Source organism: Sabethes cyaneus, chromosome 2 (genome assembly GCF_943734655.1).
Source record: "Sabethes cyaneus chromosome 2, idSabCyanKW18_F2, whole genome shotgun sequence".
NCBI classification, from domain to species: domain Eukaryota; kingdom Metazoa; phylum Arthropoda; class Insecta; order Diptera; family Culicidae; genus Sabethes; species Sabethes cyaneus.
Window position 1 is genome coordinate 35,604,210 of NC_071354.1, and position 16,513 is coordinate 35,620,722.

General features: G+C 39.8%; 2 protein-coding genes across 2 annotated transcripts in view; one reads left to right on the top strand and one right to left on the bottom strand.

Annotated features, from left to right (window-relative positions):
* Positions 1 to 3,375: 3,375 nt before the first annotated feature.
* LOC128735276 (gastrula zinc finger protein XlCGF17.1-like) lies at positions 3,376 to 4,551 on the bottom strand. Its single transcript, XM_053829768.1, has 2 exons — positions 4,417 to 4,551; positions 3,376 to 4,356 (listed from the first exon to the last, which is right to left on the bottom strand). Exons 1-2 carry the CDS (start codon positions 4,549 to 4,551, stop codon positions 3,376 to 3,378), a joined length of 1,116 nt encoding a protein of 371 aa, XP_053685743.1.
* Positions 4,552 to 10,748: 6,197 nt separating this feature from the next.
* LOC128734218 (LIM domain-binding protein 2-like) overlaps positions 10,749 to 16,513 on the top strand; it is a 37,155-nt gene continuing 31,390 nt past the window's right edge. Inside the window, 2 exon segments of the mRNA XM_053828282.1 lie at positions 10,749 to 10,972; positions 13,901 to 14,398. Coding sequence (XP_053684257.1) covers positions 14,392 to 14,398 — 7 coding nt within the window. The 5' untranslated portion in view covers positions 10,749 to 10,972; positions 13,901 to 14,391.

Sequence of the window (16,513 nt, forward strand, 5' to 3'; positions counted from 1 at the left end):
GTATTTCGACAGGAATGGTCTTTTCTACCTACTGGGTATGAAATGGGGAAGACAAATGAGGAAGCGTCCAACGTAGCTCCAGTCATCCCAAGCCTCTACCTAGCGTCTCCACGTGGCCTTACCCGGTAGTGCTCTATTGAGTAACCAAGTTAGGAGGGGCGATGATGGGTGATTTCCAGCTGCCTGATCTCAAAACTGCGGGTTGGATGACGGCTGAGCCACATGACCTTGTTAGTAGGTATGCTTAACATAAGTTATTTTAATTATTTGTTTCGTTTTAGCTCACGAAGCAAGCACCTTCTACTGTACAGTGAAAACTCGGGTCGAAGAAAGTTTAAATAATGCTCATGGATACCAGAAGATTAAATTAAATTATAATGGAAGCACTCATGTAAATTCAAATGATGCAACTCTATTCCATTCGAAGGACTGCTGGTGGGATTGTTCTTTTTTGTCCATATATCTTCATATAATGTTTATTCATATAACACATATTTTATTACATTGCCATATACCATCATTATCGTAAAGAGGAAGCCCATTTTGCCCATTTGATTTTGCTGTCGGAAATTTCGTTCGAAATATAGAATAGCGATGGAAGACTGGATGAGGGATTTGGTAACCAGCCCAAGTCATATAAGGTCGGAGAGGATTTTGACGCGCCCTTCTAGCACACAAATCATCACGCAAGATAAGTTTGTACGGCGAAGTTATGTAGCTAGAAACTGGAAGTCAATGCTGGAAAGAGTGCTTTATATTCGCGACATTGCTTATAGATCCACCCAACCCCTTTTGGTTCTTCACGAATAGCCGCTTCTATTCTACATACCGACCGGAGCCGGATCCGATCAGAAATTGCGCTTCGATCGGAATACATCGTATGCTATAACACACGTCGATCGGGACGTGTTATCAGATGAGAGGCGATCGAAATGCGGGGCACGATTTTCAACAAATTAATCTGAGACGTGCTACAGCGCCAATTAAGTAATAAGTCAGTTTATCTGCTTTACCGACGACGTGGATGCTGTTGGCAGAACATTCAGGATTAATAAATTTAAAAAAATTCAAAGAGAAACTTAAGGCAGAGAACTGCTATCCGACAGGACACAGAAAGAGTATGAATTCCGGCAGAAATGGGCAATGGATAAACACAAGATGCATGCAGAGACAGCAGCGAGGATGTGGAATATTGCTCTGACTCTCTCAATCCCCTGCCCAGCATCTCCTCGACGATCTAAGTCAATAATGACGATCGATGGCCGTGCCTGAAAATGCTTCATGTAAGTACTGGAGCAGCTAAGCTAGGAGGTGCGAACTTGAGCACCTGTTCCCCAGTTGAGGGGTGGCTCAAACAGCGTCTGTCTCGGGGCGAGCGGTTGAATATGCAACACTGTATCCCGCCAGCTACACCTAAGATGGCAGACCCATCAGCGGAATAAAGAGGTATCGCGACTGCGGTAAGCTAGGATATTGAAACCCGCATTTACTACGAAAAACGAAATTTGAAATTGATAAAGTATAAAATAACGATTGGATAATTAATAGGTTTGGAATGCCAGAACTCCATGAACTGGCACGTGTTGGCCTGCATGCTCGAGAGCTACATCGACTCGGAGTGGATATAGCCGTTATATAGGAAGTTTGATGGCCAAATTCCGCGCATCCAGCGGCTGACGGCAGATGACGTGGCAGCGGAATACGCCAGAAAGCTTGATCAGTGAATTGCAGAACGGCAGGAAGAAAGGGAAATATAAGTGGGCTGCGGAGGAACCTCCATAGTGCCATTGAAACAACTGCGAGAGTGGCGGCAGCGTGGAAGACTGCGTAACAGAATGGCAGATGAGATCAATCAAACCACCGTCTAAAAAACGCGTGTACAAGAAGCACATGCTCGCCGATGCAGTGGTAAGACTTACCAGCAACGATACACGGAGGTTGTACAAAACGGTGAGGTTCAGGAATTGTGCCATGCTGTGATGTGTAATGGTAGTGCTGGTAAACTGCTTACTGCTTACTTACCGCCGGTAGCAGCCAGGTGAAGAGTGCAATCCCAGTTGTTGAATGAAGAGGCCAATATGGAGATCAGCAGAAACGGGATAAGAATTGTTTGCGATGGCCAAGTTGCGAAGCCACCAACACAGTTAAGAGATTAATAATGCAATCAGTGAGCTAAAAAACGGTAAGGCTGCTGGGGGCGAGCCGCTGTAGGAAGCAATCCGGGCCATTGTCAGGATCTGGGAGGAAGAGCTGGATGCCGGAGGAATGGTTGGATGGTCTCATTTACGAAGTCCTTCGTCGGTGAGTATCAAGTCGGTTTTTGTGAGGGTTGCTCCACGACGGATCAGATGTTTAGCCTGCGTCAGTTACTAGACAAGTTACGTGAGAACAACTTGCAGACTCATCATCTGTTTGTGGACTTCAAGGCTGCGTACGATTCAGTCAAACGAAATGAGTTAAGGCAGATAATGCTAGAGCATGGTTTTTCGATGAAACTAATTACGCTTATTCGCGCGACGTTGGATGGATCGAAGTCATGCGTCAGAATAGCGGGTGAGACCTCAACCGCTTTCATGACGTTGGATGGTGCTATTCAACATTGCTTTAGAAGGTGCAATACGAAGGGCAAACTTGGAATGGTACGGGACTATCATAATGAAATTTCGCGTGCTTCTTGGGTTTGTGGATGACGTCGATATCTCAGAATCAACCGTAGAGTAGTGAAAGAGACCTTTTTGCCTTTTAAACGAGAAACTAAAAGGAAGTACTTGATTACTGGCAGTGAACGTGACAGTCCTAATGGTGTTGGTGCTGAGGTAGAGTTGAATGCGAAACGATACGAGGTAGTAAGTGATTCAAATACCTTGGTAAACTGGCGCTCTACAGATCACTAGTCCTCCTGGTAGCCCTGTACGGACATGAATCATGGATGCTAAAGGAAGCTGACCGACGAGTTCTGAGGCTTTTGAGTCCAAAACTCTGTGATCAATATTTGGTGGCTAAATGCAAAATGGAGTGTGGCGCAGACGCATGAACCACAAGCTGAATCAAGTATACAAACATGCTGATATAGTAAAGGTAATACAATGTGGCAGGCTGCAGGGGTGGGTTAGACACGTAGCCAGAATGCCCGACAAAAGAGTAATCAACACTATTTTCAGCAAAGAACCACGAAGAGGTCGTAGACTGCGGAGCAGACCCCGCACCTGGAGGATGTGCGGCAGCCCAGGACCGACATTACTGGAGAACCACAATTCAACGCAGGATCAATGACGAACCGTCACCAATAAAAAAAAAGTAAGTAGACCAACGAAATGAAAGTTCAGATTTAGCTAATTAATTTAATAGGTAAAAATCGTGATAGTCAAAAGTTTACTAATCCATCAATACATGCGTTCGCAGGTGATTTTGCAGTGACACCTTCTGCGAGAAGCCACGGCCGCACACGTGACAAGCAATTGGCGCCAGTACGGAATGCTTGTGCTTCCGATGGAAATTGAGCGAACTCTTTCGGTTGAAGTTTTTCCCGCAAAGATCGCACTCGAACGGCCGGTCATCCGTGTGGCAGGCGCTATGATTGATCAGTTCCTCCCTGGAAACGAATCCCTTCGCGCAGCTTTCGCAGGTAAACTTTTTCTCGTGCGAATGTTTTCGTCGTTTGTGCATGATTAGGTTGCTCGAAAAGCGGAAATGTTCCCCGCACAGGTCACACACGAACGCCTTAATGCCGGAGTGAGTAAGCATGTGCTTTTTGAGGCCACTCTTCTGGGTCGTCGAGTGACCACAAACGGAACAGCTAAACGGTTTCTCCTGTCGGTGGTTGAGTTGATGATTCCGAAGCGACGCTGCCTGCCGGTAGCTTTTACCGCAAGTATCGCACCGATACTTTTCCGGATTGTGTGTATTCATGTGGCCCGTATAAGCCATTTTAGTTTTGAACCGTTCGCCACAGCGGTTACAGAGAAATGTCGATTCCTGGGAATGTAACTGTAGATGGCATCGATAGGATTTGCTGGTGCTCAGCGTCTTGTGGCAATATTCGCATTGAAAGTTTTTGTTTAAATTTCCATCGACCTCCAAAGTATCTAACTTTTCTTCTACATCCGCATTTAAAACAGTATTTTCGACTGGTTTTATTGCATTTTCAGTCAGTAAGGGTGCAATAAAGGTATCTTTTAACGAAATATTATTCGCACTTTCTTTCTCTTTAGGTATAGAGTTAATGCTTAATTGAGATTCCAATTTTAGTTTGTCATTTGATTCTAAACATTTACTGCGAAAACGAACAAACTGTTTTAACCGCAGACAGCATTTGCTGCATATTATTTTAGAAAATTTATCCTGTTTTTCGTTGTTCTAAAATAATAGTTAAAATCAATAACGTAGCATTGGGGAAATTTAGCAAACTGTAATTACCAAATATGTTTCAAGCATAGGGATGCATTCAATCAGTAGCTCAGCAAACTTTGTTTTTCTGCCACAAATTAGATATTCTTTGTATAATGAACGATATTTTCCATCGTTTTCGGTTAAGCAAAGCCTACAAACCATCTCTTTACTATTTAAATTTGAACTGCTCGCCATATAACAAATTGTTTAGCTCCGTTTGATATTTTAGTATTCTTTTTTATTTATTTATTAATTACGTTTTGTTTATTGATGTTATCTTTCGAACTTGACTCCGACATGAAAACAAAACAGACAAGGCTTTTATCAAAACCCTACAAAGTTACCTTTTGTAAGGTTTTAATTTCGGTATCACCAACCCCCGGGGCGTCTAACTTGTTTTCTGAAACCGCCACATTATGAGGTGGTGCTACAGGCGTTTTAATTTCAATATTTAAGCACTTAACACTTTAAATAGCACCTAATAGTTAATAACGTAATTACAGCAAAGACTCATTAATTGGTGGTTCTTTAATTGGACAGTTCGTTAGTTGGGTGTTCACTAATTGGGCTATGTGACAACTTGAATGTCAAAATTGTATGGAACTTTCGTGTTTAGAAATTTCTAACAACTGACAGTCGACCCAATTAGCGAATCATCTGGAGTGCAGTCGTGGCCCTATTAACGAATTTAGGCTGAATATGATACAGAAATGAAGATTTTTTTCAAGAATCTCAGTAACAGTTCACACTACTTAACTGTTGAGTTCAGCCGAATTTAAACTACAATGTACAGCAGACCCCGCACCGATAAGGCACAGATATTGAACATTGTTTGGCAAATGTGTCTCGTCCTCCTTCTGCTGTATATACGCAGGGTCCAACGAAATTATTGATGGCTCTACGTTTTCCACAGCCTATTTGGGCTTGTGAATATATTGTTTCTGGTTGAGCTTGAAACCATTAGCATTCCTTTCATCACATCAGTATGAAGGCAAACCGTAAACCCTTCTTTCGGATGTAGAGATATGAATATGAATATTTGCAGACGAAGGCTAGAATCCCATCTCGCAGTAAACTGCGTCGATACTTTGGTTCCAGACACGAGCGGATTGCTTAAGTCCATACAAACTTCTCTTTAGCATGCAAACTGTGCTGTGTTTGGACCTCCCATGGTTTATTTGTTTAACGCTGAACTTTTGAGTGAATTCTTGAGCCACCAGTCGAGTCTTGTGACGCACTACGTTCCCCTTTTCGTTCGTTTTAAATATTCGCTTGCGACGTATGTCAGGTTGGGCTTCTTTCCAGGCCACATGTGTTCTGTGGTGTCATCTCGTTTATTTGTTGGTTCCCGTTTTGTTTCGGTGTAGGTATAGTCCGTCGTTTTCTGATGGCGGATTCCCAAACACCTCAAATGATGATCTTCCAGCCTTCGGTTCGTAAACTATTTTCCATTGTCAGATCGGAGCAGCTTAATCTTCTTCTCGATTTGTCGCTTGACCATGGCATCGCCAACGTTTTGGTGGTCCTTTGCTGGATGACGGAATCGGTTCTTCAAACCGGTATCCTCGAACGTTGCTTCCAACCTTGACCAAGCGTTCTTCGCAGAAGTAGCTTTCCTCACATGTACATAATTCACCGGAACCAGTAGAAGGATGATTTTCGCTTTGACTTTTCGGTCCTTTAACGCATCCACGGCCGGCAGAATTGCGTCTTCATTCAACTTTGGTTTGACTGCTTCCCAAAGATCTTCCAGTTCCAAAAGCGTCTGGACCGCAAATTTTCACGTAGACCAGTTCTCGCGGCCCAGCAGAAGTGGTATGCATGGATGGCAGACTTGACGAACTGTACATCCGCATCGGTGCAGTATCTCCTTTGCCTGTCTGGGAACTTGTCGTTGGACTGGTCATGTTCCTTTTTTAATAGCTTGAAACTAGTGTGCCCGGACACAATAACAAAAAGTGGAACACCCTATTAAATTTGGACTTAACATAGGGCATTTAATTAGACTTGAATTTAGGTTTGAATCTTTGCTACAAATCGAACTTAAAATACGATTTGAAACTAGACTTAAATCTGGAGTAATATGAACTGGAAGTTTTACTTGGAATGAAAGACATGAAACCGGACTTAATACAGAATTTGCATGTTGTATTTGGCATTGAACTTGAAATTTAAATTGAATTTGGAATTGAATTAGACTTGCAATTAAAGCTGAAATTGGACACAAATTAAATTTAAATTGGACTTGAAATCAAAGATTGAATTTGACTTTAAATTGGATCTAAAATTGGAATTAAATTGGACATGAAATTGGGCTCAAAATTATACATGCAATTGAATTTGAAATTAATCTTGACATTGGAGTATCTAACTCCAACTCTAATTAGATTTGGACTAATTCGAATTTGAAATTCCACTTTAAACCTAACATGGACACGAAATTAGACACGAAGTTTCGCTTGAAATTAAAATTGACATGTTTCGTCTTATTCTATCACACTATTTTTTTCAGTTGCGCCCAGTCCCGTTTTCCCCTTTTGTTCCGTATCCTCTCCCTTTACTCTAGTTTTCCTTTTTTCTGTTTAGTGTTTTCCAAGGTGTTTCCTGTTTCATTGTGCTGTTTTTCTTCGTTTCCTGTTCCATGTTTTTCTTATCTTCAGGCATGTTTTTCCTCGTGCTTTCCAGTCTTTTTGCTTACTTCTCTCTTTTTTTCATTGCCAGTCGTCGAGTTTTCCAACTATTTTTATCTCCTTTACTTTCTCCTCCTTAGTCTGTACCAAGGGCAAGTCGCTTGGGACATTGTGGCAGGCTCAATTTAGGGAACAGCTTACCTCATTGACTGCAATTACAGTACATTAATTTCACAGTTTGTTGCACACTGTGGCCCACCTTTTTGACATTTAAATTTTGAAATGTTAGAAATTGGCAGCCATGTTTGTTATTTGCAAAACAATCAAAACAGTCAGAAGGAGCGCAGGCGAGTTTGACAGGTTTCACACGATCAGCACCTCGGCGGCACAGTAAGGCACAGCCCAGATAACACAAAATCGTAATAGAAAGTTCACATTAAATCGTTTTCATGTCAATTTTACATTGGAATTGTATAATGATTAGAGTATGTTAAATCGAAGTGAACAATAAGTTGTTTTGCAGTCATGTGTGTCTTCATATACAATTCATGACTGTGAATTATAAAGCAGTATAGACGATTGCAATATTTGATTATATCTTAATCATATATTCAGGAATATTTAGTTGCATGTTATAAAAACTACGCAAAATAGAATTACAAATAATTGTCAAAATTTTCGCACGTATATCGCCTCCACTTTGGTACATATATGTTCTGGCGTGAAATATAACTTTTTCGTTCAGATATGATTTCGTATATCTCAGTTGCAATCGAGATATAGAAACCAAATGGTTTACTGGGAGACTGAACTAAATCTTTATGAATGTGAGGTGAAAGGTATTCTCAGCGACTTACCCTTGATCTGTGCAGTTTCCCTTTTTTTGAAGCCCCTTTTTCCGTGTCTTTTCTCTCGGGTTTTCCTTTTTTATCTCTCATTTTTCGTCTTTTTCTCCTCTGTTTTACCTTTGCCTCTAGTCCGTTTTTCCTGTATTTCTTTTCGTCTTTTTCTGTCCCATTATTCTGATTTTTGTCCATATATCTCCTTGTATATTATATCATTTCCTCCATCGGTTTGCTGTCTTCCCCCTCCTTATTCCTCTTTTTCCTTCTTCCCGCTATTTCCTCTTTTTCTATCCATCTTCTTTAGTTTTTCTTTTCTTTAGGTGTTCCGTTTTTCGTCCTTTTCCTGAGCCCTGAATGTTCTCTGTTTCCTTTTTCCTCTTTTCCTGACTCGTTCTTCGTCATTTTCTATCCCGATTGGACTTTATTCTTTCTTTTTTGTTTCGACTTTTTTCGCATTCTAACTCCTGTTCTATCCCGTTTTCCGATCGTTCGTTTTTTTTCTACGCCTGTTCCGTTCTTCCTCTTATTATGCTTTTACTCCTTTTCTATCACGTTTTTCTTTTCAGTTTATCCTTTTGTCTTTATTGTCTTTTGTATTTATTTTTTTATTCCGTTTTTCCATTTTACTGTTCTTTTTCATTCTCCTGCTCTAGTATTTTTTACTTTTTTCCTCCTTCTGTCTGTTCTATCCTTCTGTTCTTTCCCCTTTTTTGTCTCGTTTATTCTCTATTTCGGTTCAGTTTATTCTCATTTTCTTTCTTGTTTTCTTTAGGGGTCTTCTTTCTTTTCTCACGTTTTTCTTCCTCTCTCTTCCGTTCTTCGTCTTTTTCTGTTCAGTATCCTTGTTTTTTCTTTGTTTTTCTTTTTTTTCTCTTCCATTTTGTTCTTTTACAATTCTTTTTTTCTCTTTACGACCCGTTGTTCCTCCCATTCTGCCACGTTCTTTTTTTCATGCCAGTTTTTATACTTTTATTCCTCTTGATTTTCCTCTTTTTGTAATTGCTTTTGATACGAAATTGACAAATAAGAAAAAAGTATGAAGGTTTGAGTTTAGGGGCACGAATGCATGGTTGACGTAGATCTAAAAATAAAAATACAATTCGGCAATGTTTCAAACGTCCAACACTTCGTTACGCGTTACCCATCTTTATGATTTACTGTGTTGTAGTGAATGGAGTGAATGCCTTGAAATATCGTTTTTATCGATTTGCATATCATTTTTAACAGTTTTGTAGAGTTAAAATATTTATCATTGGATGCACGACTTTCGGTTAAAAAAATATTAAACAGTCGAACCGATTCACTTTCGAAAATAGTTGAAAACATTTTTTTGCTGATTCGCTGGTCATATGCACAAATATTTCGTCTACCTTGTTTTTGTAGTATACCGTCATATTTTATAATATACTTTGGCATGTACATATAAATAATATTCAGTAGGCCTTATGACCAATCCCGCTAGTTGGGTACATAAGTTAACAATGTGCATGAGCTGCGAAGGTGGTTTGCTGAGCAGTGAAATAAAATAAAACGTTCTCTTACGTTTAGGATGTTGACTGAGTTAGACGTGTTTTACATCTGTTCTATCCGTTACCCGAAAGTCCAATAAACAGGGATTAATATAAAAGTTACAGTTTTAATACAAAACTTCAGTTTCGAATGACTTATTTCAGCAGGTATAAAAAATTGATTGGTCGTAAGGAATGTATGATTGCTTTTTATTACAAACACATTTGGCATTCAGTATACAGTGGACCCCCGTTCGTTTGAACGATTCCTCATGCAGACTAACGGGGTTGGTTTTTAATTTGAACAACTGGCAACCCTAAATATGCTGGAACTTGTGTGAACTGGTCGCCCTACTCTTTGTTATTGTTTTGGTGTTTTGATTCAGTTGAAAGTTGGAAGCAACGAATATTTCATTCTCCGATCGAATTTCTATCATAATCGTTGGGAAAACGCAATGTGAAACAGATTAAACACGCTAGATCAGTACAAACAAATCGCGTTTATGCGCATTGTCTGCATAAGCAAATGATGTCATGTTGAGAATGACATTTGAACCATTTTTAATTTGCACGTCGTGCAAACCAACGGGGTTTAAATTAAAAAGTGTTCAGATTAAAAACGGTCAAACGAACGGGGGTCCACGGTATCAAGTTCGTCTAGGTGCAATTTTCTAACGATAAAATCGATCAATGAGGGGAGCTGGTCTTAACACTTTTACAAAATTATTTACTTACAGGACATCAACCTGGTCTAGGTTCAATCGAAACAAATAATCACTGATTTGTTGGACAGGGAAACTCTGTCACTTTTTTCCCAAATCCGAGGTAGTCGAATTCGCAAATTCGTAAACTTGCCGTCACAGGCATCGGAAGCAAAAGCGTGCTTACATATGATTGGTTGATTCGCTAATTATTGACAGTGCTTGTTATTTATGCTTATTTCAATAGAGATTTGACAAATTCCTGTTAAATTCTTTACATCAATCAATGCATAGAAAAATTTCTGTATTTCCAACGCTCCAATATAGAAAACAAAAACATAGTTCTACGTCAAATGCTACGCTGAAATCTCAGCGTGCCACCCTGTTCGTGCCAACATCGCCGTGTATTCTCGATCAGATAACCCCTCGTGTCGGAGTGACAACACTGTCAAAATAATTTCTGTTTGCTCTACCAGTCTTCACCTGAAAAAAATCTCTAAGAGAAATTTGTAAACCGCGAGTAACCGTACACGCAATCTTTGTTGACCAGAAAGAAACGGGCGTCAAGTCTAATCGATACAACTTCCTCGGTTGCGCGTCTGCCAAAGCAGGACAGCAGACGCATAATTTCTTCTCTGACCTCACTCTCTCGTCATTCGACAGCACATAGTGATGATCTTTCCTTCGTATAATATATTTTAAAATGGCCGTCCGCCATGGTCACGACGGATAGCGAACGATAGTGTGTTTTGCGGAGTGTATTCGTGAAAAAAGAGTGTCTGATGGCGTCTGCAGCTCATTCCGCGAGTGTGACGTGCTAAATTTACTGCAAGTGTAGAAGAACGGTTCGGTTCTGGTTCGGAAGTGGCCGAAATTCGCATAGGAATATCTGCCGGAAGGTTGGACCATTTTTTTTCTCGCTAAGGAAAGACTGAAAAGCCTCGTCGACGGACGCGAAAAAACTTCCCGGGAGCGTTTTTTCGATTCTTTCGTTTCTCTTCCCTCGGTTTGTTGGAGCTTTCCCTTTCTCACTCCCTATCTCGTCGGGCGCGCTGCTCCGGTTTGTGTGTTGAGCTGTCTGATTTTTTTTTTTGTTTTCCACCCGTGAAGGTGTATGTGTAGATGGTGGTGTTCTGTTGCGTAAGTTGTGTGTATACGTATAATTTTTGCACCACCGAAACGATGGAGCAGGCCAAACAAGGATAGTTGCCAGAACAATATTGGAAAAATTTGGACTTGTGATTGAGATTGTGATGGAAAGTTTTGCACTGATAGGGATTATGTTTTGTTAATCCCTCGTCCAAAACAGGATTATTATTAAAAATGTTGAATGAGCTGCCTTTTAGCGGTGTAAGTAAAAGGAAGGCACTCTAAATGATGGTGCTTTTTCGGAAACTAGCAGCACGGCTCATGTAGATCAGAAACTGAAATAGAAAAAAAGTTGCAGAAGCAGCGCCCGTCAGTGTACTCATTTAGTTCTCTAGATCAGAAGCGCTACGTGGATGTTTGTGTATGTTTTATTCGTAAAAAAATCAGTGGTGGCTACATTGGAGAAGATCCTCATCGGCGTACTTTTTACTGGCTGCCCCGCGTCGTCGTAGATGTCTTCATCACCATTTTAATATGGATTGGAGCGTACTGAGTGTAATATGCCGTTTATGAAGAAATGTACGCAAGGTGATAAAAGCAAACAAGAACAGGCACAAGTCGGAAGGACGTTCTTCGCTCAAAGTACTCCTTTCAAAAAACACACAAACACATGGTTAAATGGGAAGGCAGAAAACCAATCTACAATAGCAGTGAATCGTTCAGGTGGAAAAGCTACTTATTCGCATTTGTTAGTGGTCTTTAGTAGACGAGCGTTATGAAATGAAATGATTTTTTACTGGTAGCCATGTCGCGAAATGCTTCAAACTCTTGTTCCGAAAGTAATGAAAAAAATTGATTCAAGCACCATGTTGAAAAGCGATGTGAAAGATGCTGCACACGCAGTTATCGCGAGTGTGCACGTATAGGTTAATAAAAAATGTGAACGGTGTGAAGCAGAAGAGGAAAAAACTAAAGAATAAACCTGCGAACCTTGCGTGGATAGCAGTTTAAAAAGAATACGAAGAGAGTGTGCTCTGGGAGGGGTGGCTCATCGTCTACGTTGGTTGCCGCTATCTCGTATACACGGTCTGTATGTGATTTCTGCCGAAGAGCATACGGAAAACATACACACACACATACTTGCAGACAATTAAGCGAATTCCGTTGCGACATCAATACTAGCGCAATAAAAATCTAAGTTTACACCCGCACGTTCCGTTCCCTACTTCCATTCTCATTACCCCGTCATTCGTATCATCTTAGAGGAGAAGCGGTAAAGACGGACACTTGCCACATTTCATAAACAAAAATTATATAAAGTGAAAATTAATTATATTTTACAACGTGAATGCTATTTAGTGATTGAATACTTTGGCACATGACCCTCTCCGATATGAATAAAACTTTCGTTATCTTCAGTATAGGAAGTAATTTTTTTCACACGTTAACTGCCAATTCCGAATTAGACTATTGCCGAGGGGCAAGACACTTCATAATATTATCATAATATTAATATATTAGGCTCTATTAAAACCCTATAAATGTTTAAATAAATGTAACTTTATAGGGCTTTCGGTTATATTATGGGTGGGAAAGGTCAATATATTAAGGTTGGAAAAATATTTCCATAGGGAAAAGTAATATATTTTCGACAGTGTCTTGCCCCTCGACTATTGCCTAAAAAAGGCACATGGATTTTTCATCAGAAATTTTTTTTAGATGTAGATCGAAAACGATTGATTGTAGCGAAATTCAAATTCTGAAGAATAATACGGTTGGGTGTCCTCGTGAGGCCTGAAGACAAAGTTTGAAAGTTTCATTCACATTGGAGTGGGTCGAGTTGAATTCGTTTTGCTCATTTCACCTGGAGCTGCTCTTAGGGTGTCCGTCTTTACCGTCCTTCCCCTACGGCATTGATGAGCGCTGAAATCAATGTCCAGTCAGTGCAGTGCAGGCCAGGGTTGCCAAGCTACCTACAATTGAACACCAAGAGTAACCAAGAGCACTAATATTGACATTACCCCGAACAACTTGTCGATGTGAATTGCGTTGATAACAGCGACCGACCATAACTTTGCCGATGTATCTGTGTGATTATTGCTGCTGTTTTTTACGCCTTCTTTGGTGTTCGGTATCTTTAAACCGACTTTTATAAAACATTCTCTAGATTTAAATTACGATTTTTTTAGAAATCATTCCGCATCAAATTTATTCACCTGGCGGGCAACTCTGTCTGACTCCTGCTCTTTTTTAGTGGTGAGCGTTTGCGTTTTCTTTTTTCACACTCAAACCACTGTCTCCCATATTATAGTTTTATTTTTTTTTGTTTCTCGGCTGGTTGCTGTGTATCTTTTTCATCTTTTTGGTTTACGGCATTTTCCTCCTTTTTGATTGCTGCGACTCTCGTCGCCAGCTCAAATTTTTCGCGGCGCGGATTATGCTTGATAATGGCTGCTGTTTTCGGTTTTCGCTGCCGCATCTTGAATCTAGCTCGATGTTCAATACAGCAGTGTTGTTATAATTGAAATTAGAGGACAGCTCGTAAAAAGCAGTTGATATACTTTAAAAAAAAAACAGGAACCAATAAAAGTTGAAGAAAAAAATTCCAAAAGTGCAATAATGTTTCTGGCAGATTTAATAACCACGTAATTACAACATACAACGCAAACGTCGAATTGTGAAGTGTGCTAGAGAGTGGATTTAAACTAAACGTTGTGCTGTTTTTTTTTATTTGACAGAAAAGCTTTCCGCGAATCGGAGTATGGCACAGAAGTGATGAAAAAAACAGACTAACGCAGGTGTAAAACGAGAGAAAAAAACGAGATCATCCAGTGTTCACAGCTTTCGCTTCCTAATTTCTTGTGTTTGCCGAAGTTGTACAGTTAATTAGAGTAATAAGATGAACCGGAGTCCGGTGAGACTGGAGTGTTCCTTTCGCTATAATATCAACTATCGTTACTACTGCTGGTGCTACTTCTACTCAAGCCGTGCATACGGTGGCTCGTGTTCGTCAGCTTGCCATCCAAGGAAAATTAACGTCTCGTAGTCACTGGTCGTAGGACAGATCATTCCTACTGAATTTGCTTCAAAACTACGCAACCGTCGCAAAAGACACTGTAACTGTATAGATAGAAAAGCAGGAAATACCCTAAGAAAAGACGCGGAGCAAAACTTTGTGTACTTCGTAACATCTGAAAAGATTTCGTCACTACGTTATCCCATTTAGAATATGTTAGGTAAGTTCGATAAACCAAAAATTTATTAATATGATCTAGATGGATGAGTTGTGTTAGTCTAAAGGGTTATCTAAAATTTCTAAAAATATGTAGTTTGCCTGACGTAGCGTTACCGTCTTGCTGCATTATATTGGCTGTCATTCCAAAATCTAAATTTACGCCATGATTTACGTTAGAGCGTCGAGACAAATTGGACGGCCATAGCTCAGCTTGACTGGCGCAAATTGAACGCGAAGTCATGCAACACTCAATCTAGCACGTGTTCGTTTTCACTATCAAAGAAGGCACTGATTCTTACGACTCTATCGTTAATCTATTTATGAAAAATACCACCTCCAGCCCAACAAACTTGTCAATGGTTGATCAATGTTGACAAAAGACTACATCCGATATTATCCCTTTTTCTTAACAATCTCATTTACACTAGGCTAGATTTTTATGCTACTTCGAAATTTGCGCGAAACTTACCTGATACCGATTATGTGTTTTCCTCATAGAGAGAAACTCAAGCTCTAACTTTTAAGCGGATTAAAATAGAAGTTGAACATTTTTACGACTAACCGAGCAAGGCACATCTCTGCCAGTTTTACGGACTAATCAATCTATGAATTTTATGTCGCCCCGTCATATTTTATAGCAGCATCAGCTCATGAACACTTGATTTGATCGACTCTAAAACCATTGAAAACATATTTTTGTTGATAGTAACTCTTTTGTTAACGGTTCAGCAGAGATTTTGTTTGACAACATACTAAACAGAGATTCTAACAACGAAACGATAGCTTGTTCAAATAAGGAGAAGGTCCTAAGGTACATAAAATACCTTGAGTAATAGATAGGCGTCCTATTTTAATACACTGAAGTCGCTTTTGACGTAGGACTACGTCTTATGGCAAGTTTTGAGATAGGGTGTCATTCCAAAAAGTCGAAAAATGCGAGCGTCACGAAAAATGAAAGGTTTTGAGCGCTAATAGCTCAGCGGTTTTCCGATCGATTTTCAATATTCTTACACCAATCGATTGGAAAATCTTCTAAGAATTGACCCAAATGAAGAAAAGTATGGATTCTTGATGTTGAACTATTGAAAAATTGAAAATAATGAACCTATGTTTTACCAGAATTCTCGCTTCGTGATTGGTTGGATTGGAAGATTCTTTACGATGATCTAAACCTATACCAATTCGATATCTGTGCTTGGGAAGTAAGCCAAAACAAGTGACAAAGTTTCCTTATTTCAACAAGATTTCTTTACACCGCGGTTCAACCTAGACCATTTTGATGTTCTTGCTTGGGAAGTACGCCAGAGAGAGTGACAAAGCCCCTCGTGCCAACAGATTTCTTACGAACGCGATTAAACCTAGTCCAATCTGATGTCTGTGTTAGGGAAGTGTGCCAGAAAAAATGACACAAGTTCGCTGTCCCAACAGATCGCAAATTCTTTACTGCGAGACGATTAAACCTCGGCAAATTTGATATCTGTGTTGGAAAAATGTGCTACAGCTGTAGTGTTCGGTTATATTACGACTCTGTATGAGAAAGCGCATGCTTACCGTTTCATTAGAAGTGTAGTGAAGAGATGTGCTGTTGATAAAATAGGATTGAATTGGTAAAATCCCTTCAACGTGGGAAACCATGGGTAATAAAAAAAATCTTTAATTTCAGTAAGGTAACAGGAAAGTAATAGCTTGTGTTCTTGATTTTGTTAAATTGTTTTCAAATGCACAATCTTTTGAGAATTGAACGTATGCAATGTTACTACTTTGATAAATGTTACATACAACGCATGTAGCATGTATATATGTTGCATATAGCATGTATACATAAAGAATCGAATGATTACAAGCATGAATACATGCTACTATTACTACAAAGAGACTTACGTAGTCCTAGACGTAGTTTACGCGACTTTTTTTACGCAAATTTTGAAATTTACGCGGTTTTTTACGCGAAATTCGGAATTTACGCGGTTTTGATTTACGCGGGACGTATCCTTCGCGTAAAAAGCGACTTGAGTATATTACGAATGCAATAGTTTTATGATTTTTCTCTGTGCCTTATCCATTATAACGCACTATATTCTAACCTGACGATCAACCATCAAGCTATTAGTTGTGC

Excerpts from the sequence above, each read along its gene's own strand:
- LOC128735276 (XM_053829768.1), bottom strand. The coding sequence starts at position 4,551 with ATGGTTTGTAGGCTTTGCTTAACCGAAAACGATGGAAAATATCGTTCA. Across the intron at positions 4,357-4,416 it reads CTATGCTTGAAACATATTTG|AACAACGAAAAACAGGATAA; the intron begins GTAATTACAGTT and ends CTATTATTTTAG.